Source organism: Mustela nivalis (assembly GCF_964662115.1).
Source record: "Mustela nivalis genome assembly, chromosome: 11".
Lineage (NCBI taxonomy): Eukaryota > Metazoa > Chordata > Mammalia > Carnivora > Mustelidae > Mustela > Mustela nivalis.
The window spans coordinates 37864814-37886836 of NC_139030.1; the positions used below are offsets into that span (position 1 = coordinate 37864814).

A 22023-nucleotide genomic window follows, 5' to 3' on the forward strand; every position below is an offset into this window, starting at 1 on the left:
GATGACCGTAGTTCCTAGATTGAGCCTACTGAACAAAACAGCCATAGATTTCAGCAGTAGATATCTTCAGGGAGCCAAGTGAGCAGACAGACAAGAAACATGGTTGCAGAGACCAGAGAAAACAAAGGACTATAGGAACTTGAAGGTTTGGGTGGGAGGCCACCTTTTTTGGACCCTACAGGACCATAGAAACCCACCTCCCTATAGGGTCAGACGCCTCCTTGAAGGAAAACAGTGGGTTGAAGGGAATATGAAAGTCTGAACATTTACCAGCTATGACTAGGTTTTTAGAAAAAGAATATGCAGAAAGATGATGAGATAGCACTGGTAGGCACTTTGTGCGTTCATTCATTCAATAAATAGCCATTGACTGTCTCTTATATACCATGCCCTAGGATTCAACAGACCCTAATCCTTGTCTTCCTGTAGTTTACATTCCAGTAATGGTAGTTCCAAAGTGAAGCTATAGGAAAAGAAGAAAACAGCTTAATTAGAAAAACTAGAAATACTACAATTTATTTTCACATTTGAATAGCAGTGTGTTATATTTTTAAATCCACAACAGTGGGGATGAAGAGTGTTCTGGTGGTATGCACAGCCTCTTTGTGGTTAAGAAAAGCTAAAAATAACTACAGAGCTTATTCTTGTTTGGACACCAAGTTTAAATAACTTGACATGTTATCACAAGGTCAGTAATAGAGTCATAAAAATTTGGAGCTGGAAAGGATCTTCAAGGTCATGAGGTTGACTTCTTTTTAATATATATATAATTTTTGAAAAAAAAATTGTCCATTTATTTTACAGAGAGTGAGAGAGCACAACCAGGGGGAGCAGCAGAGGGAGAGGGAGAAACTGGCTCCCTGCTGGAGCAGGGAGCCTCATGTGAGGGCTTGATCCCAGGACCCTGGGGATCATGACCTGAGCCAGCTATAGGCAGACACTTAACCAGCTGAGCCAGCCAGGCACCCCATGAGGCTCAGCTTCTTAATTTGATTGCTAAGGGAACACGTGCAGGGAGTTGAGAAAATTGCCACTGGATCTGGATGTAAATACATGTGCCTTGACATTAGTCCAGGGCTCCTTATAATTCAACACTGCTTCCATCTGAATCTTAAGAGAACATATTCATTGATTATTCCACCTTGATATCAATAGGGCCTCTCTAGGGTTGGCTGTTGTAAGTACTGGCAACACAATGGGCAATGCAGTGATAGATCAGTAGGATTAAGAGGTTCAGAGAATTAAGAGAGTAGATACTCATTAGAGTGGTGAGTTGCTCCTTTTCTTTCTCCACAGAATGTGAAATATGGCTCAGAAAGAACCCAGACAACCTGAGTGACAGAGTCCCCACCAAGGTGACATCCTATTCAGTAGTCATAAAAGCTTGGGTTCAAGAATGAGTCATCTGAATTCAAATCCCAGCTCTACCACCTATGAACTAGCTTTGTAATTAGTTGTGAAACATGTAGCAGGAAATTTGTTTTGGTAGTGAGTATTAGGGAGGGCACATATTGCATGGAGCACTGGGTGTGGTGCATAAACAATGACTTCTGTTACACTGAAAAGAAATAAATTTTAAAAATTAATTAATTAAAAAAATGTGGATGAAATGTTGAAGGTTACAAATGACTTACCTTGAAAGGATACATTAAATTTAGAGTTAGCTCTATGTGATGCCAGTCTTGTGCACTTATACAAAGTAGATTTTTTGCCTAGTGGTAAAGGGGCAGAGTTATGGTTGGTTCATTAGGAATAGTTTACACCCTTCTATTTATCTCGTGGTAGAATTGGCCAAGTGGTATTCTGCTTACTTGTGATCTCTCTCTCTATCAGATAGATAAATAAAATCTTAAAAAAAATACATAACTTGTGACATTTTGTTTAATTAAACTGGGTGAAAAAAAAAGCATACACTTCTCTCAGGCTGACATTTGCTAGACTTATGTGGTAAAATGATTACCAATAGATAATTCGTAATCAGTTCTTGGGCTGTCATTAATGTTACATGATTTTTCTACCATTGCATGCTTTTTGGCACTTACATATAACAAATAGAGCCATAGAATGGAGTAATAAAATGGGGGGCGGGGAGAAAGAAGAAAAAAACAAGAGAAAGTAAAGCTTACCTATTTTCTAAGATGCTTAAAACAAAATAACATGACACACTTAGTTTTCACTTGATTGGGAAAGTCATGGAGCTGATCTATGTTTTTGTCACACACCACGAGTTATGTTGGCTACACTGATGTGTTTCAACTGAGCCTTTGTACAAATTAAGGAATATTTATTAAGCACCTGTTTTGACAGTCTCTAGCAGTGTGAGTGGGGGAAGGGGTGTGTATGTGTGTGTGTGTGTGTGAGAGAGAGAGAGAGAGAGAGAGAGAGATGTGTAACCACATGGGAGAGCAGGGAATGCTCCTGAAACTGTTAGGCAAGGTCATACTGAAAGAGAGTTTACTATAACAGGAAAAATTTAAACACCATTTCTGATCCCTACTCCCAGGAAAAAAACTATTCATAATAAATTGTATTCAGTTTATTTTATAGGAGAGTTGGCCTGGTTATTTATACAATAAATTTTAGTACTTTACACAGTACAATTGTGTTAATTTAAGGAATATATTTTTGTAATTTAAGCAACAATAGTGGAGTCCTTTTATTGAATACTACATTAAATTTGAATAAGTTAATAAAGCAAACTTTTCTTCCCAATGTTAAATTTAAATGCTTTTTGGTAAAAAGTTTACAAAAACATTTAAGAAGTACATATTTTTCTTTGTGCCAGGTGAATATTTAACTTCCTGGTATTTTCTTATGTCTTTTTAGGTTCTAAGATTGGGTTTAAATATGGTGCTTGATATAAATGGGAAGTTAAGCTTTCTACCTTAACCGCTAAAGAGCAAAAGGAAAATAAACTTAACGCAAGGCAAAAATATTATTTTCCTATAATTACTTTGACAACTTTCAGATTCTGCAGTTGATAATCAAGCCTTTGAGCCTCCAGTTAGATTTTATACTTGGCTTGTCATTTGACCTGTACCTTGGCTAGATGTTTACTAGTATTTGTGTTGCGTTCCTTCCACCCTGTAAGTGAAGAAATCCTCTCATCCTTCTAATTCATAAGTCAATAAAATTTTAATTTTGTTATTAACAAACCATTTTGTTAATAACAAAAAGTGAATTTTTAAAAAGTTGTTGAGCTTATTATTCTCTTGGGTTGTGCCTTAGGAGAATTTACGTTAAATTAATAGTAATATAGATACAGAAATCAACTGCCACCCATAAATGCAAAAATACTTCCAGAAGACCTCTGCAGCATGTTATTTCCTACGTGCTTTCCTGTACAAAGAAAGCCAAAGCATATGGTTATAATAATGCATTTATTCCAAAGGTCTGTATATCATTTTGCATATAGATGGTCTCCAGATTTAACTGCAGTATTGCACACATGTCAATTTATGGTTGGATGCTTATTGATGGTGAAGAGAACACTGATTTAGATGTCATTAAATGAATATATAATATATATTCATTATATGTCATTAAGTGAATATAATATGTAATATGTCTACAGAGATATATACAATATAAAATCATCTTTTTATTTATGACTTCTTTGTTTATAACTTTACATAATAAATGTGTATTTTTAGAGTATTAGGCCTCATGACTTCTATGCTGCTTCCTTAGCAAGAAGCAAACTAATCATATTTAGAAATAGCATGGCGGTACCATTAAAGCTGGGAAAAAACATAGAATTCAATGAATTATAACCTCATTTTATAAATACAAAAATTGGGGCTCAGATAGGTCAAGAATTTTTCCAACAATGGCCCAGCATTTGCATGTTAAAGCTAGGATTAGAACCCACTTATTATTTTTAGTTCAATCCCGTCACAGAATGATGTCATTAGAAAAATGAAAAGAAAAAAAAGGTATGGATTAGAACTGTGCTCAATATAATCAGTGATTTCTTTGTAATTCTCTTCTTCTTTGTCTTTCCTCTGAAAGGAAGGAAAATAAAAATGTGTTCTTGCTCCTGTGGAGATATTTGGAGAATGCTAAGAACTACACATTGCAACCATATATAGGTTATATCCTCCTCTGTGTTATATGACCCTTATTTGATCATTCAGCTAAAGGCGTGAGTGTTTCTCAATTTCCCCTGCCTTTACCACACATATATTTTAAAAACATTTTAATCATGCTTTGAGATGGTTTACTTTATTATATACTAAACTTCTGGCCTGGAACCTCATGATACTATTGACTGAGTAGGAATTTTGTTAGTGATTCAGATATAGGAATGTCTCCAAAATAGGTTATATTAAAATGTGAGGGTTCATCTTATCTGTAACTAGAACTAGAGTTCCTGCAGTGTGAGCCTAAGTCTTTCAAGTAAAACAGTTTTTAATGTCATTTATTTTCAGCTGTTTAAAACTTACCTCTACTACCTACATTTCTTTCTTTTTTATTCTTGAAATTCAAATTTGATCATACCGTATAAAAACCTTGTGTTCCAAGGGAGTTTTGGGGACTTAAAAAAAAAAAAGTGTGTGTCTGTGTGTGTTTTCATATCTTTTTTGCGGTGTTTCCTTGGAAAGTCACTCTGGGTACAGACATCTGGGCAAAATGTCATTGATAGAATTGAGCAATTTTTGTTTTTCTAACTTTTGTAGCTCTGGCCAGCTTCACATCGGCTTCTATCAGTTGAAATGATATCTTTGACTTTAGCAAAGTGTAGGCTATTAGGTCATGAGTGCCAAAAATCAGGAGTGGTCTCCACACTACACCCAGTGTGGATAAAAACAATATTATACAATAATTATAATCTTTTGAAACAGAGCCAGCCACACAGCCTGAGCCCATCTTCCTTCGTTAATTTGTATACAGTTCCTATTTTAACAGAAGAAACTTTCAGAGGGTACTCACATGGGACTGCTGAACCAGCTGTACAACTTTTATTTTGAAGAAAAAAGTTGAGCCTCAGAACATGCTGCTTTAAAGACAGGGAGGGACTTAGCTTTTCCAAGCTTGACCAGCATGTGGAAGGAGTGCTCTCATGGCTGTAAGAACTCAGGGAGCTCCTACCTGGGTGCCACTAGGGTAGGAAGTTTTCTGTTTGTTTTGTTCTGCTTCCGAGGGTCCTGTGCACTTCTCTTTCCTGTATCACCGTGACTGTTGGTGGATTTTGCACACCCTGCTCTGTGGGGGAGTGCCCCAACGTGCCTGTCTTATGTGGCCTCTATGGACACACTGCTCAGCTGGCAGAGAGCAGGGAAGTTTTCTCCCAGCACCCAAAAAGAGAAAGAGGAAACTACTTTTTCCTTCTGGGCTTCTTGCAGCACAATAGACCAGGATAAGCTTCCACATTCTCTCCCTGGATTTCTGGAGTTGGTTTCCAGGAAGAAGTTCAACTTTTACCTTTAAATGGATGACCATGTCACAATCAGGAAGAAACATCTCCAAAGACCCATCTTTAGGTAAGTAATACTACATCCCAGTTGGTTCCAGGGCTATCAGGAAAAATAATTTCTTTCCCTTATCCTTGACTTGGGAATTCTGGCACTAAGCTACAGCAAAGCAATAGAGTGTATCTAAAGTTTAACTTCATGCATACCTACGGAGTCCTTTTATTTTCTATTTTCTGAAACTGTGCACAAGCTCTTATCAAATCCTCAAAATATATTTTAAAAGCAAATTAGCTATTCAGGCACATGGATGACATAGCACTGGAAAAACTTCTAAAGCATTATGCAATCCCTTGCTGTTTCCAATGGTTGCACAGCCCTCTAAATTGGAAATACTGTGCTTGGTTATTTCAGCTGATTACACTCAGAGATAATGTTTCAGTGTTGCAAATGCTATACCTTTTTGCAGTAATATGTGGGAAGATAAATGCGAATTTGATGGCTGTATACTAAAGAATATATATTTACATCTTATATATTTACATCTAGTTCAGGAGTGTCTTTATGCAGTTTAGGAAACAAAAGGGTGACAGGAAAAATTTTACCTTGTGGTAAAATCTGTGGCCAGAAAAAGTGTAGATACAATATAATAGATTGAGTTAAGGTTTTCTTTGTGGGGGGTGGTGGCTCACTCTTTCTCCTGAGAACAGCAGTTTCTTCATTGACTCTTTAAACCTCGATATTTTAGTTACTTACATACTTTAGAATTCAGAATTAGGAATTTAGAATTTTAAAGAGGCTAGAAAATCAACACAGTTTCTGCCTTTTAAGACAGAAGATCTTAAAAAAAAATCTAGTTATATATCAATTTTGTGGTTCCCCCCAAATAATATCCTAAACAAAGCGGAGATACGACATGTCAGCAAAACAAGACATTAAAGTCAAGTTGCAGTCACTGGTTGTTGATCTAGAATTAAATAGTGGGTAATAGAAGTTTATGGATGGAATTCCTGGCAATCTGCGGTTGTCACATAATGAATAAGAGTGGGCCTCAAGGCATGTTTCATGTATTGATTAAGCATTGTTACAGTATTATTAATAGCAATAATATACTTTAGTAAAGCTTAAAACAAAATGCTGGCTCAACCTGTTTTCCTTGTAAAAATAAATGGGCTCCTGGGTGGATCAGTCAGTTAAAGATCTGCCTTCGGCTCAGGTCGTGATCCCAGGGTCCTTGGATTGAGCCCTGTGATGGTGGCCATGGTGCTGGCTTCCTGCTTAGCAGGGAACCTGCTTGTCCCTCTCCTTCTGCCCAACCCCACCAACACTCCACTTGTGCTTCCTCTCTCTCTCAAATAAATAAATCTTTAAAAAAATCATATTTATATATATGGATCTAATATCATAATCTATGTTTACATTTTATGCAGTGGCAGTAATAAATAGCCAGAAATCCAGAATGACCCCCAAATGTGTATTCACCTGCCATATTGCCCATGTAATTAATTTCTATTTTTTTCCAAGTGCATTGTTTGACTTCAAAAAGATATGACAGTAGCACAGATGATTCCAAACTCAACCCTACTGAGGCACCATTAGAAGAGGGCACCCGTGAAAACTGAAGAAGAGAAGATTGTGTTGGATAAAGTCAGATCCACTTAGCCAGTATCTTTAGTATGTTACCCCGCTGAGAAACTGTCAGCAATTGAAGCAGGTGGTCCTTCTCCACTGGTTTATGGCGAATCCATATTCCCTACTGATGAACTGTATGCTAAGGTGCCGCTCACAGGGAAACTGCTGCTCCTCCATGCTTCTGTTCTTTTTCATATAAAGTAACTGGGATTCTTTGCCCAAATAATTAGAATACAGTTTGGTAAATTCAAATAATTACTTCATGATCCTGGTGATGTAGAAGAGAGAACAGAGCTGCCGAGGAGCACATACTTTCACTCAGGCAAGTCTTTCGAGCAAGCGTACAAGTGGTCCCTGACTAAAAACAGGTTAAGGCCAGATGTGGAGTTGGGATTGATTGGTCATTTGGCACATTGATAGATGGCTTTGCTTTTATCGGGATATTGATTTTCTTGGGGGAAAAGGGAAGTAGAGAGTATCCTAATAAAGCATTCCAATGACTAGACATAATTCCTCAGAGAAAGTGTTGGGCTATTTTTTGGTAAAACACAGCATTGACTTTCTGATGGCTAGTTGTACTTTTGGGCAAGTTGGGAAGTGGTTGAAGGTTGCTTTTGGCATCTTATGGCCTTATCCGATGCCCTGCTTCTTTTTTTTTTTTTTTTTTTTTGGTCTCCTTTCTCTAGTCCCTTGTCTTCTTGGGCTATTACTGGATTGCCCAATAATAGCACATTGAGACAAAACATTCTCAAGCCTGCCTTTCTGGTCAGAGACCCATGTACCAGACATTTTCTTCTCAATATGTACTTGTTCACACCCTAAGGGATTTGCATACTAGTTCTCTTGGTAAAAAATTAGTGCTGGACTGTTTTGTATGTGTTAGTCACAGTTTAACAGAAATTTTGTGAAAATAATATTTTGACTGTTTATAAGTAATTCACTTAAAATTTTAATCATTAAGAGAGGATAAATCTGGGATTTTGGGGGGGGAAATATCTGACATACTGACATGATTCAGGTTTTTATATACAGACAACTTTCTTCTGCAGCTTAACCAACAGCTTTAATTCAACTCAACCTGGCCTTCTCTGATTGATTAAAAGTGTCCAGAATTTGGACTACTGCACTTGGGGAGGTCTGACATGATAAAGAAAAACAAACTGTATCTGCCTTCACCTAACATATCATCTAGTATGTACCTAGATAACTATGGCACAGGCAGATGATGGGTGCCAAAAAAGAGGTGATAATGTCCTGGAAAATTATAATGAGACAGATTTCCGTGATGACTAATTCTGACACCTAAGTGAACTGAGAGAGATAAGCAAGATTTTTTTTAAAAAAATCTGAAACTGAAGAGATATCAATTTTTAATTATTTTAAATTAAATTTTAAATTAAATTAAATTTAAATTTTTAATTTAATTGCCTAAATTTCAGACAAGAAAAGTCATCCATCAAGTATAAAAAAGTTAGTGGAGAGGCTTTAGAGTAGACAGTGGATATTGAAATTCCAGGGCTGCATATGATATCAGAAGACTTGAGAAATCTTACATATTCTTTAAATTCTGCATCTAAAAATGTCAGTGTCTCCTACAATGGTGATTCCTGAATCATCTCACATAGGTTAGTCAATCTATTTTAAAGTCTTTTGTAGAAATTTTAGGTATATATTTTCACACCAGGTCTGTGAGGAAAGGAAAAGGCAAAGTTTTTGTTTGTTTGTTTGTTTGTTGTTGTTTTTATATGGCCAAAATGGAATTTTATATGATCTCTATTATGCATGTCATGTGAAACTTGGGATCAGTGAGACTGACCATTCAGCTCCAAGAATATATAAATGGTGCATCTCAAACACAATTTGCGGTTTTGCCTGTAGACATTCCATATAAAAATGATGATTCTCCCATTACTCAAGAGAAATTCTTTAGGTTTTATAATTTTACAGGAAGGAAACACTATCACAAAATGTATATTAATGTGTTTTAAATCAACAACACTAAGTTTGTTCCTCAGCACATAAAAAATAAAATTACATAGAACTTTAAAGTCCAAGATGTGAATAAACATTGTCATTAAAGACTTCCCAAAGAAAAAGAAACAGTCTTTTAGACTTTTTAAAACCTCTTTTTCTGTGTTACCACAGAGTTTTATCTCTGGTAATCATAATTGATCTCTTTATATAAATAGATTCATCAGTTTATAATCCATTTAAATGAATTACCTTTATATAACTTCAGTAAGACTGTTGCTGAAGGCACTTCCATCTTATTACATATTCATTTTGCTTAGCAAACTTTCTTTATTCCGATGGGATAAATAAACATTTAGCTTTGATATGAAGAAAAATCTGTTTCTCCTAATAAAAGTGCATCAGTGGGAATATTTCTTATCTGAATTTCATTGCCATGAAGTTGAAGTCTGGGTTTCTGTTATTATCAGCTCCTCCTATTTGATTTAATATTTTATCAAATTCTATTATATGTGCATTGTTTTCCATTTGTTGCTTCAAATTCTTTCTAGGAGTAGGTAAGGAAAAAATGAATTAAAAAAATAAATTGGAACTTTTCTCACATGTTAAGCCTTATTTAGTATTCTTTGATGCCAGCAGCCTATTGAACCTCTTCTGTGTTCAAAGTGGATAAGTTATTTTTGTGGTGGCTTTCCATTAGAAAGAGCACTAAAAAGTCATAAAAGAAATCATGCAAATAGTTGTTCATCAGCCCTAGATTTGAGAACTGGTCTATGCATCCAGGATCTGAGACGTTAAAGTGCGAGTCAGATTGCTGCCAGGCCCTCAGACTAATGAAAATCATGTTGAGTTCTTCACAGCATTTAGAACATGCTGTTTCTTCCCTTTATGCCTTTTCAAAAGTCTTATTTTTACAAGTATCTGTTAACAGAGGAATTCTGAGTGTGCTTTTGGCAGGCATAGTCTCTTCACATGGAGATGGAGAAAGCAGGAGGATGAAATAAGAAAGCATAGGAAAGACAGATCCTAGTTTTCTTTGCTGTGAAAGCTAGCAAACTCTATTGCTGTGCCTGGTTTCTAATTTCAAGGGTGTGATCTATGCTTTATGGAAGAATAGCATACAATATATGTTACATGTTTAAAATTGTACACCTTTTGGAGTGTAGTTGTTTTTATTTATTTCCACATTCAAGTTCAGTGTATGAACATCAGTGTTGCAGCTAAACCGTAAATTCTTACTATGTAGGGACAGCACAGCATTTCAGAATTTTTTTTTTGATTTACCAACATGGTTATATTTTTTCTTACCAAATATTTATTTATTTATTTGTTTGTTTGTTTGTTTATTTTCAGTGCTCCAAGATTCATTGTTTATGCACCACACCCGGTGCTCCATGCAATACGTGCCCTCCTTAATACCCACCACCAGGCTGACCCATCTCCCACCCTCCTCCCCTCTAAAACCCTCAGTTTGTTTCAGATTTTTACCTGTTCATACAGGTGGGACACCGGACTGAGTGCTGCTTTATGGTAGTTTTCTAGGTAAAATGTCTGGATAGTATTCAATTATTCAGATATTTCAAACCCATTTCTTTTGGTGTTTTGGGAATAACAAAAATCCTGAACACATATAAAATATAAAGTCACTTCAAAATTTAAAGGAATTATAATACATGGTTGGATATTGATATTTTTATCTCATAAATGCTTAAGTATATATGATATTCTGTGATTTAATCCTCTTTTTAACACCTCCCTGTAACCACAAACACATATTTTAGACAGGAATGTATTTAGTCCAAGTCATCAGAGTGAAACGTAATTATGGAGAAAAAAATTAAGTGTGATCTGATGAAATAGAATATTTTAAATACCTTTTTTATGCAATGAATTTCCTTATAGGATAAAGGTCCACCCAAGATATAATAAAATTCTATATTTATGAAAATGTTTTAACAGTTTTTGGCCCTAAGACAAAAGTGATCATGAATTTTTAGAAAAAGAGAAAAAGGGGCACCTGGGTGGCTCAGTGGATTAAGCCTCTGCCTTTGGCGCAGGTCATGATTTCAGGACCCTGGGATCCAGCCCAGAGTTGGGTTCTCTGCTCAGCAGGGAGCCTGCTTCCCCCTCTCTCTGCCTACTTGTGATCTCTCTCTCTGTCAAATAAATAAAATCTTTTAAAAAATTTAAAAAATTTTTTAAAAAGAGAGGAGAAAAAAAGGAATTTTCTTGCAATGGTTACATAGTTACATACATACTGGAAATTTTGTTTCATAGTTTATTTGTTTTTTAATAAATGAGACAGTTAATTTTTATGTGACAGTTAATTGATAGAATAAAACAATTAAGTTTAAGTTATTCTCCCCTTGCTATGAAAGTGAAAAATACTTCTGGAAAGTAGACACAGTGAAATGAATTTAACACTCATGATGCTGTCAGGCACAATGTTAATTAATAGACGAACAACTATATTTTATAAGAGAGATGTTTATTAAAAATTAGTTTTTCATTGTTTAGTTTTTCATTGTTACTGGTCAAAGTCATTGTATGAATTATAAGGCAAGGAACAAACTCAAATTGCTCTTTAAAATGAACTAAAAAGGGACGCTTGGATGGCTCAGTCAGTTAAGCATCTGCCTTCAGTTAGGTAATGGTCCTGGGGTCCTGGGATGGAGTCCTGCAATGGACTCCTTGCTCAGCTGGGAGCCTGCTTCTCCCTCTGCCTGCTGCTCCCCTTGGTTGTTTCTCTCTCACTCTCTTTCTCTGACAAATAAATAAAATCTTAAAAAATAAAATGGACTACAAAGATCAAAGCAAAACAACAAACACCTATGAATGTAAGACATCGGGTAATGTTTGTCATGCGAAAGTTATCAGAACTGTGCCTTTTTTTTCCAGCTGTGATAAAAGTAGCTCTAAATTTTAAGTGGTCATCGCAAATAGATAAGCTGTAATTGTCATACACTTTAAACTCAGGCAGCAAGTAATTTACTCCTGCTGGTATTATTTCATCTATTTAAGCTATTTCCAGTAAACTTACCATCACCAGCAGCAGTAGTAGCAGTAGGTATTAATGTTAATATTAAGAACTGTTGTTTATTGAAATATTAGTGTATATTTAATCATTTATAGGCATATAATTCCTTTAAAAAGTAGTAAATACATAATTAATAATTTGGGGTATGGATCCAAGAATAGACAATAGATTAAAACACAGAAAAATGTTTCTCAGGAGCTACGCAAATCTTGTTTTTTAAGCTAGAGATGCTTGATGATAATTGTGTTTATCTTGGACATTGGCATGATTAAGAAAAGACTTTTGTGGTGTTTGAAATGAGGAAAATCAAGATTGTGCAGGTAAAATTATCTACTGGATAATTTAATGGTTTTATGCCATCTGGAAATTTTTATATTTGGAATAATCAGTCTATTGCATAGAGTGTTTAGATTAAAAGCAACGGAAAAGAATAAGATTAATAAGGTGACTTATGGGTTTGTAGAGATTGAATAAGTTTAAAGAGGTCTGCAGTATTTATAAACTGTATCTCTTCAGTTTTGTGACTGGACAAATAATTTTGATAGTTAGTTCTCATGGGAAAGCTTCCGTTTATTTATGTATTTGATTAAGGCCACTTGGACATGAGCTCTAATTGAGGAAAATCCAGCATTTCCTGAATTGGAACTGCTAGAAGTGAATGGGGTAGTCACAGTGCATTTGAAGAACAGAAGAGAAAACTTTCAGATTTGTTATCTTCATAACATCCCAAGCCTGTTCCATTAAAACCATGTGTTTTTTTTTTTTTGTTTTTTTTTTTTTGTTATGGAGAAATACTAATTCTGAGTCAAATTGGTGACCAATTTTAGTGTTTTGGTCACTCCAGCCTTTAGCATCTTAGGATGTTATTTTTAGAGGAGTTGTTTGTTAAAACAGGTAATTAAATATTAATTATATATTTATTAACCATTTGTTTATAGGCATTGAATGTCAAGGGCCTTTATTATGAAAAATCACCACTTCAGCTTTAAAAATATTAATATTTAATTTGACATTTTCGAAGATCAAAGAGCTTAGAACAAATTGGAGACCAAAGTAATGAAAAACAGCATGTTTGTATCTTTAACATACAAACATGACAGTTTTTGAGTCCTAATTGAGGAAGAAAAGGAAAATCCCACTAGGTCAAAGTCAGTTTTAAATTATACCATTACATTAAAATTTGGATGAAAGTCGGGACATGTGATAATCTGGGACCACCACCTGTTTGTTAGATATCTCTTCTAATGAAGATTCTAAATGCTTATTGCTATTCCAGTGGTAAAGTCTTTGTGGAACAACATGAAATAGAAAAAAGAGACTCTTGGAAATTTCTGTGCCAACTAATTAAGCATGTGCTACTCAGTTCAGCTGCATCTTATTTTTTCTAACTCTGAGATCCCATGTCATTTTATCTGGATTTCTTTTACTGCATGTATCACTTCATTCTATTATAATTACATAAGTAAGAGGATCAACTCTCCTAAAAACATTTTAAGATTTCTGAAGCTAGACTCAATATTGAATTCATCTTTGTATTTCCCATAACTTTTGGTGGAATGTGTGCCACAAGTAAGCACTTACATAGTCTTCAAAAAGAGACTAATTCATTATTATGAATGTGTGAAATGAAAGGTGTTGGGAACTATGGTGGACGGGAAATGAAACCATTTACTTTTACATTTTTAAAAACAGTGAAAGACTGGGGCGCCTGGGTGGCTCAGTTGGTTGGCATCCGACTCTTGGTTTTAGGTCAGGTTGTGATCTCTTGGGTCATGGGATGGAGCCCAAGAGCCCCAAAACGGCCAGCAGGGAGTCTGCTTGAAATATTTTGTCCCTCTGCCCCTCCCCCTGCCCGTGCATGCATGTGCTTGTGCTCTCTTTCTCAAATAAATAAATAAATAAATCTTTATTGAAAAAACAGTGAAAGACTAAACAAAATCCAGCTATAGACTGCTAGCTGGTGACCCTTGAAATGAATGAATGATAGGGTGAATAATTTGTTTAGTTAGGTCTACATAATGTTAATCCATTTGCTGGGTGAATGATGGCCAGTAAGTCTTGGCTAAAAATTCTGGCAGCCATATCACAGAGGATTGCTAGAAGGATGGGTATTTGGTTTTTGTTTCCACTACTAGTTATGAGTGAGAAAACCAAACTCTACAATGCACTTTTACTGATGATCTTGTATATAATTTTATAGCAATAAAGGAAAAAATGAAGAAACATATATTTGTTGAATGAATAAAATGCATTCCTCTTAGCCCCAACATGAACTATTCCAGCATCAGCGAATTCAATGCTTATAGCCCATTACCCCTTTGAACAATCATGACTTGTTAGAAATTACTTTCTTAAATGGAAATCTCTCTTTCAATCAATAAAAACATTTTTTTCTCTCTTAGCAGAACTAGAGTGAGAATATTCCAAACTCTCTTTCACAGGACAGCCTTTCAGTTATTGCTGTTTATAAATCTCCCTAAAACATAGTGGCTTAAAACAACATGAGTCTGTAGATCAGCTGACTGCTTCTGTGATCCCAATGGGCTTTCTCATGCATCTGTGGCCAGATCATAGGTTTGCTGTGAACTGGCTGGCTTAGGAGGACCTTGGATACATGACTTGAGTTTCTTCCATGTGTCTCTCATATCCCTCCAGCAGGCTAGCCTGGATATTTTCTCATGGTAGAAGCAGGAATCCACTGAGGAAGCAGAAACTCACAAACATTTTTTTCAAGGCTCTCAGTCTGAATTGAGGCAAGTTGCTTCTGTTCCATTGGAAAAATCAAAAAGTCACATGGCCAAACCCAGAGATTATATGGGACAATATCACTAAAGGGAAGCTCATAAAATTGAGTCAATTAATGCAATTAATGCTCTTTTAAAAACTCTTGTGCTTTTTCTGATTCTTCTTTCCTTAATTCCATCTATAGTCCATCTTCATTCAGCCAATTGAAAAGATAGCATATAATATGAATTTTTACTTCATGTTGTTGAAGTTATCTGAGAAACAAGTGAGAATAGAAAAAAATACATATACATCAACAAAATAGTGAAGTCCTCTTGACTCTTATTTGATTGATGAGTCAAATATTGCTCACTTGACTCCAGAGTTATAGTGTGAGAGTCTTGGTTAAAAAAAAGTTTAAAAAAATTAAACATTGAAGAAGTTTCCCTAATTTCATAGAATATGAGCTATTAAGCCCATAATGATGGCCTACATTTTCTTAGTTTCTTTTGGAGAGTTGATTTTTACCAAGTGTCCTGCTAACAGTCTTTTTTTTTTAAATTTTATTTATTAATTTATTTGACAGAGAGTGACAGTGAGAGAGAGAGAGTGAGCATGCGCATAAGCACAAGCAGGGGGACCAGGAGAGGGAGAAGCAGGCTCTCCGCTGAGGAGGGAGCCCAATGTGGGGCTTGATCCCAGGACCCTGGGGTCATGATCTGAGCTGAAGGCAGCTGCTTAACAACTGAGTCACCCAGGTGCCCCTCCTGCTAACAGTCTTGAGACAATTCATTATTTTAATACAAACTGAACATAATTAATTTTGGACATTTCAATTCCAATTCCACTAAAACCATGACATGGAAATGAGGATTTTTTTTTTTTTTTTTATTTACAACTGTTTATTGTAATGTTTATCTAGTATAGGGTTTTTATTTTACTGAAATAAAATAATGCTTCCTTATGCATTTGAACCATACGTGAACTTCATTCATAATGTCTAGTCTCTAGGGATTTATGGTTGTGATGTTTTAAAAATTATTTATTTTTTTTTAAGATTTCATTTATTTATTTGACAGACAAAGGTTACAAGTAGGCAGAGAGGTAGGCAGATAGAGAGAAGCAGGCTCCCCGCTGAGCAGAGAGCCCAATGCAAGGCTCGATCCCAGGACCCTGGGATCATGACCTGAGCTGAAGGCAGAGGCTTTAACCCACTGAGCCACCCAGGCAACCCCCCCAAACTTATTTATTCTTTATAGTATAGATTTATGATGTTATTTTCTATTACTGAACGCTTCCAAACACGAAGAATATATTTACAAGGTGTATTTGATGTTTTGCAGCATAGCTTAAGTTTTTTTTTTTCAAAGATTTTATTTATTTATTTGACAAACAGAAATCACAAGTAGGCAGAGAGGCAAGCAGAGAGAGGAGGAAGCAGGCTCCCCGCTGAGCAGAGAGTGGACGTGTGGCTGGATTCCAGAACCCTGGGATCATGACCTGAGCCCAAGTCAGAGGCTTTAACCCACTGAGCCACCCAGGCGCCCCAGCTTAAGTTTCTTTACTCCAATATTTCCCCAAATATATTCTATTGCTATGTAATGGTTATTAATAACTCCAGAAATTAGTGTTCCAAGGTACACATTTCTGTTTTTCTATATTTTCCCAAAATATACCTCCTTCATTTTTCTGAGATTCTCTATACTCCAGGTAGTCTTTTCTCTTCCTTTACTTCTTCTCCTACTTATGTTTTCTGGAAGATAGTCTGACCCCAAGAAATTTCTCCATAGTTAATATTTTCCATCCACTCTTAGAGAATCTACACAAAGTTGCCTAGTTGAGAGAATAGTTAATGTGCTGTTACATAACAGCAATGGTGTGCATTTAAAAAAAAAAAGGAAGAAGAAATATTTTGAAAAGATTGAGAAATGATGAACAATATCACATTATTGAAACAGCTGAGGGTAAATTAAGAAATAACAGATGGGAGTTATCTGTGGATTATCACACCCAGGTATCATGTACACAGAAATCTGGCAGCATTTTACCTAGGTCTTTTTTTTTCTTTTTAAGCATTGCTTTTAAATTCACCCTTAGCAAAATGCAGGTGATACAAAATCTTCAAATAATACCATTTTTGAATAATGATGGTTGATGCTTGTGTAGAATTCCATAAGAAGAGGTTTGAAAAACATTTTTTAATATCTTTTATACTATTTGTTCATATAATATCCTTTTGTGGTAGAAAGGAAACTATGTAGATTTACATTTTATTGGTGAAAAACTGAGTCTCAAGGGGTCACAACCAGCTACATGGGGAAAGCTTAAAGAGTACTGATATTAAGAATAAACAGACTGAGTGTGGCTTGCCATTACAGATTGTATCACCATAATGGATAGTGTTAGGGGACCTTAATTGTGTATGCCAGCCTAGCCATATAGTCTTTCCTTGAGGTATAACCCATTCTCATTAGCCAAGGAGATGACTGTAAAAATCACCTTCAAAAATTACTTTGAGCTACTTAATTATTTAATAGTCATTATATTCATTATATTCATGAGAATTTTCTGTTCCAGAGGTAGGGCAAGAAAAAAACAATGAGCAAGAGTACATTATCACGTGTTCTCTGGTCATATGATTTACTGTGATGAGCATACAAGCACAAGCATAGATTTGACACATCACATATGAGACACTAGGAATTTTAGGACATGAAATACCGTCTCCAGAAGGAGTAAAGAGAGAGAAGGGAAAAGAAAGATAAAGTTCAGGCATTTGCTTTGAAAGTGTTTCTATACAGAAGAGATTTGTTGCTACCATAGTATAAACAACATTTTGTAAGCAGTAGAAAGACTCTTTTAGGTACTAAAGGAAGTGGCTTCTAGGTTGTTCAAGACTAGAACTAGATTTCATTATGACTTCATTATGATTTCATTAAAAGACATGAATAAAATATAATTTTACTGTAGCCATCCTATCAATCTTTCTTTCGTAGGCTTTGCTTTCTGTAAATTTCCTCATACTCAAAATGCTTGAAATTTACTGTTCAGATGGTATTTTATTTTAACCTACCTTAGACGATTCTACAGTGCCATAAAACTTTCTTGTTTTATTTTAAAATATTTTACTTTATTGTAATTTTTTCCTGAAATATCATACTAAGAATCTATCTTCTAAAGGGAAAGTAAATCCTATGTATTGTTAGACGGAACAATACAATAACCTTAATAAGGCTATTTTCTCTTTTTTCAAGAATCAAATATTTAAAAATTCATATACACACAGATTTGTGGCACAGGGTGGCAAAGACAATTTATTTAAAATATATTCTATTTCTAAAGTAGACCCATTATTTCTTGATCTTATTTAAAAAATGGAAAACACTTTCTGACTACATTCTGAGGAGCCAAACAGCTGTACCAAATGACCATTGATCTAAATTTTATATAAAAATTCTTATTAATTCTGTACACCAGCTTTTAGACAAACCATGTGGAAATTGAGCCACTAAAGTTGAATAATTTTGATCAGTATGTATAATCTGGATCATCTGTTCTGCTTTATCCTTCTTTTTACCTAACACATTGTTTCCCCCTCTCTTACTAGTCCAGTTGGCAATGTAGCCTCATTTAGCTATTTAGTGGAGGCTATGTCAACATTGTGCTGGTGAAGGATCCTAGCTTGCATCTAGTTTTTTTAGTTTAAATTTCTTATAGATATCTAGATAAAAATATGATTGTTACTGTTTCCCACTCCATACTCTTTTCTTTCTCGCTCCTTTCCTGAAGGACACCTATGTGAGAATAACTGAAGATATTCTCAGAAAACGAATGGATATGCCAATTAGTGTGTTGGAGTTCTGCCTACAACTGTAAACATTAGAACATTCAAGGTCACCTAGAGCTGAGTTCAAATCTGAATGGACACTGGTGTTAGGACTTTCAGGCTTTTAGGTTTTTGGATTTTCTCTTAAAGATTGGGATGCTGAGGGAATGGTCTAGAATTCCACATTTAGGACTTAGATTAGAATGCTTAGGTGATGTCTCTCTCTAGAGTTTGTTAACTTGGAGATGCTCATTCTAAAATAATTTTCCCTTAGGTTTTCTATTCTTTCAAGTTACACTTAAATCCCTCTCTTCCACTTATTAGACCCTAAAATGTAGACTGTCTACAGCTTCCACATCCTCTCATTAACTTTTCTTGTTCCTTGTAAAACTACCTCTTCTCATAGTTTCATCGACCTTCTCTGTTAGGTGACTTCTACATTTATACTTGCAGACCTCAGCTCTATTCTGAGTGACAATTTATATCTCTTCTTGTCTCTTAAGACATGTCTGCCTGAATGACTTCCTGATACCTGATGTTGATTCATTCCAAAGAGATTTATTATAACATCTGCTTCCTCTGTAAGAGTAAGTTCAGGGAAATATGTATGCTTGGCTCTCTGGACTTTGTCCCTGGTAGCACTAGTGTCCTATGAGATTTAATAGTTTTATACATGCGCGCGTGCACACACACACACACACACACACACACACACTACATAATTTCCTGGAACTTTATTATACTTATGTTAAATGTAAATATTTAAGAGGGAGATAAGATATTTAGTGTGTCCTAAATTGACAGTGAAACTCTCCTTATATTGAATATTTATAAACATATCAAAGTCTCCAGTAAACTGTTTAAGGAATCTTGCTTAGACTAACAGCCTAGGCTGTTTGTTGATAGCTACTAAAGAAAACATAAAATGCTTCCTTGTACTTCTGCTCCCCTTGTCATTTCAGCTTGAAATCTATTATTTTTGATGCTTCTTTAACTTACTATTTTCCACAACAAAATGAATATAAAATTCTTTGTGTTCTGTTTTTTAAAAAATTACTTATTTCTCTCCTCTTTGTGCCTTTTCACTTCAAAACCTTTACTCCTTTCAATCTAAAATTTTACATTTCTCAGATTAAATTTCTAATCTCCAGCCCTCCTTTCACAGTTCCTTGTTTCTAGAGTCATCAGATTCATCTTTAGAACTTTGTCATGGGTATGTCACTCCTTCCATAATTTGCAGTGACCCTTCATTTTCAACTATGAAATATTGACTCTTTATAAAACACTTGATACCTACTTTCTGTTTACCTCACCTCCTTCCTCCTATCTCAAATCCTATGTTACGCTCGTTCTGGATGCTTACTGTCCTCTAGGACCTGTCGCATGCGTCCCTTCCTGAACGTATGTCCATTCTGCTTCCTTTGCTTCAGTGCTTCCCCTCCATCTGCTGTTTCAACTTCCTGTCTTTGTTCATGCTTTAAGTCCTAATTCAAAAAGCTACTACTGTCCTCGTGATGTGTTCCCTGATTCATTCAGGGAAAATAAGCTTCTCTTCTCTTCGACTTTAGAGGTAAAAAATTTTTTGGTTTTGTTGTTGTTTATGTATTTGTTTATTTGATGTAGCTCTGTATTCCTGTATTTACCAGAAATTGGCATTGTTTATTATTTAGTGGCTTTCCTATTTACTCTTCTTAGTATGAACTTATTGATGATTGTCAAGTAAATAAATGTAGAGGATGATTAGTAGTTGATGAGTGTACACTTAATTTTTAAATTCTCTGTGTTTACCAAATATCTTGCAAGTTTTATTATTCTACATTGTTTCCGAGAGTAATTATACTACTCTTATGAAATAGAGTTTGAGAAATGGAAATGCTTTACACAGAATGACACAGGCTCTGTGAGCCCAGTTGTGTTACTTTATTGTATAGCCATATATTCATTGTATTACAATCCTCATTTATTCATTAGGAGTATTCCCTATTCCCACACTCATATTTACATTGTTAATCATTATTGTTATAGTTGGAAACAATTCATATCAAGATATAGGCTTTCTTTGGGGCATGCGGGTGGCTCAGTCAGTTGAGCATCTGACTCTTGATTTTGGCTCAGTTCTTAATCTCAGCATTGTGAGATCAAGTCCTGCATTGGGTCCCAAACTCAGGATGGAACCTACTTAAAATTCACTCTCTCCCTTTCCTTGGCCCCTTCCCACTTGAGCTCTCTTTCTCAAGCGTATCATGCTTAGCGAAATAAGTCAAGCAGAGAAAGACAACTATCATATGATCTCCCTGATATGAGGAAGTGGTGATGCAACATGGAGGCTTAAGTGGGTAGGAGAAGAATAAATGAAACAAGATGGGATTGGGAGGGAGACAAACCATAAGTGACTCTTAATCTCACAAAACAAACTGAGGGTTGCTGGGGGGAGGGGGTTTGGGAGAAGGGGGTGGGATTATGGACATTGGTGAGGGTATGTGCTTTGGTGAGTGCTGTGAAGTGTGTAAACCTGGTGATTCACAGACATGTACCCCTGGGGATAAAAATATATGTTTATAAAAAATAAAAAGTTAAAAAAAAAAAAAAAAGGTCAAGATAAAAGATCAAAAAAAAAAAATAAAAAAAAAAAAGATACAGATTTCTCTGAAGTAAATATACTCTAATAAAGGTTTATTCACAGTTTCAGACTGTGGGGACATTTTAAAATAGTAAATTATTTCATTGTCCATTGTAAAATATTGATTTTTTTCACAAATTTATTCTTATAAAGTATAAATTTAGAACCATTCATTAGGAGATATCTTATGGACTATCTGCTCTGAAAATGGAAGAAAGCAGAAAAACATATTTGTTATTTTGAACACTTTAAAATGAAAATTAGTATTCTTATTATTGATTGTGTTTTGGCTATTTAATGATCGATTTAAAAGTATCATGAAGAGACACCGTATTTAATTTACATTAATATTTTTACTGGCAGGCCATATGGCATATATAATTTTAGTAATTGACTACTTCAGTTAAATGAGTTCAGGAAGTCTGGATGTTCATCATTATAAAGAGATCTTGACTTCCTCTATCCATATGGTATACTCAGTGATCCTCCCATTAATTCTGTTGTCACGAACGGAGGGACAAAAAGATGCTCCATAGACCTATCAAGAAATGAGAACTTGGTTATTTCCCCTCTAACTTCCATTTGAAATGTTCATCACAGTTTGTAGTTATACACTTACATTTCTTATTTGATTTGTGTCTGTCTCTTCCACTGGAAAGAGATAGAGACCCAGACACAGACTCCAGAGACCCTTCTCTGGAGCAGAGCCAGGCAGTAAAGGAAAGCACTGGAAAGGCTCAGGTTTTGCCCTGGGGGATCCTGGAAAATTTAAGGTTGGCATCTGTCCTCGGGCTTGGACTCT

At 35.4% G+C, this 22023-nt stretch overlaps 1 protein-coding gene across 5 annotated transcripts in view; it reads left to right on the plus strand.

Moving 5' to 3' along the window:
* PDE1A (phosphodiesterase 1A) overlaps positions 1 to 22023 on the plus strand; it is a 342680-nt gene that overhangs the window by 85340 nt on the left and 235317 nt on the right. Inside the window, exon 1 of one of the 5 annotated variants that reach the window (XM_082690218.1) lies at positions 5019 to 5483. The exons of the other annotated variants lie outside the window; for them this stretch is intronic. Coding sequence (XP_082546344.1) covers positions 5431 to 5483 — 53 coding nt within the window. The 5' untranslated portion in view covers positions 5019 to 5430. Of the gene's footprint in view, positions 1 to 5018; positions 5484 to 22023 lie in introns of those variants that run through there. 5 annotated transcript variants of the gene reach the window in all.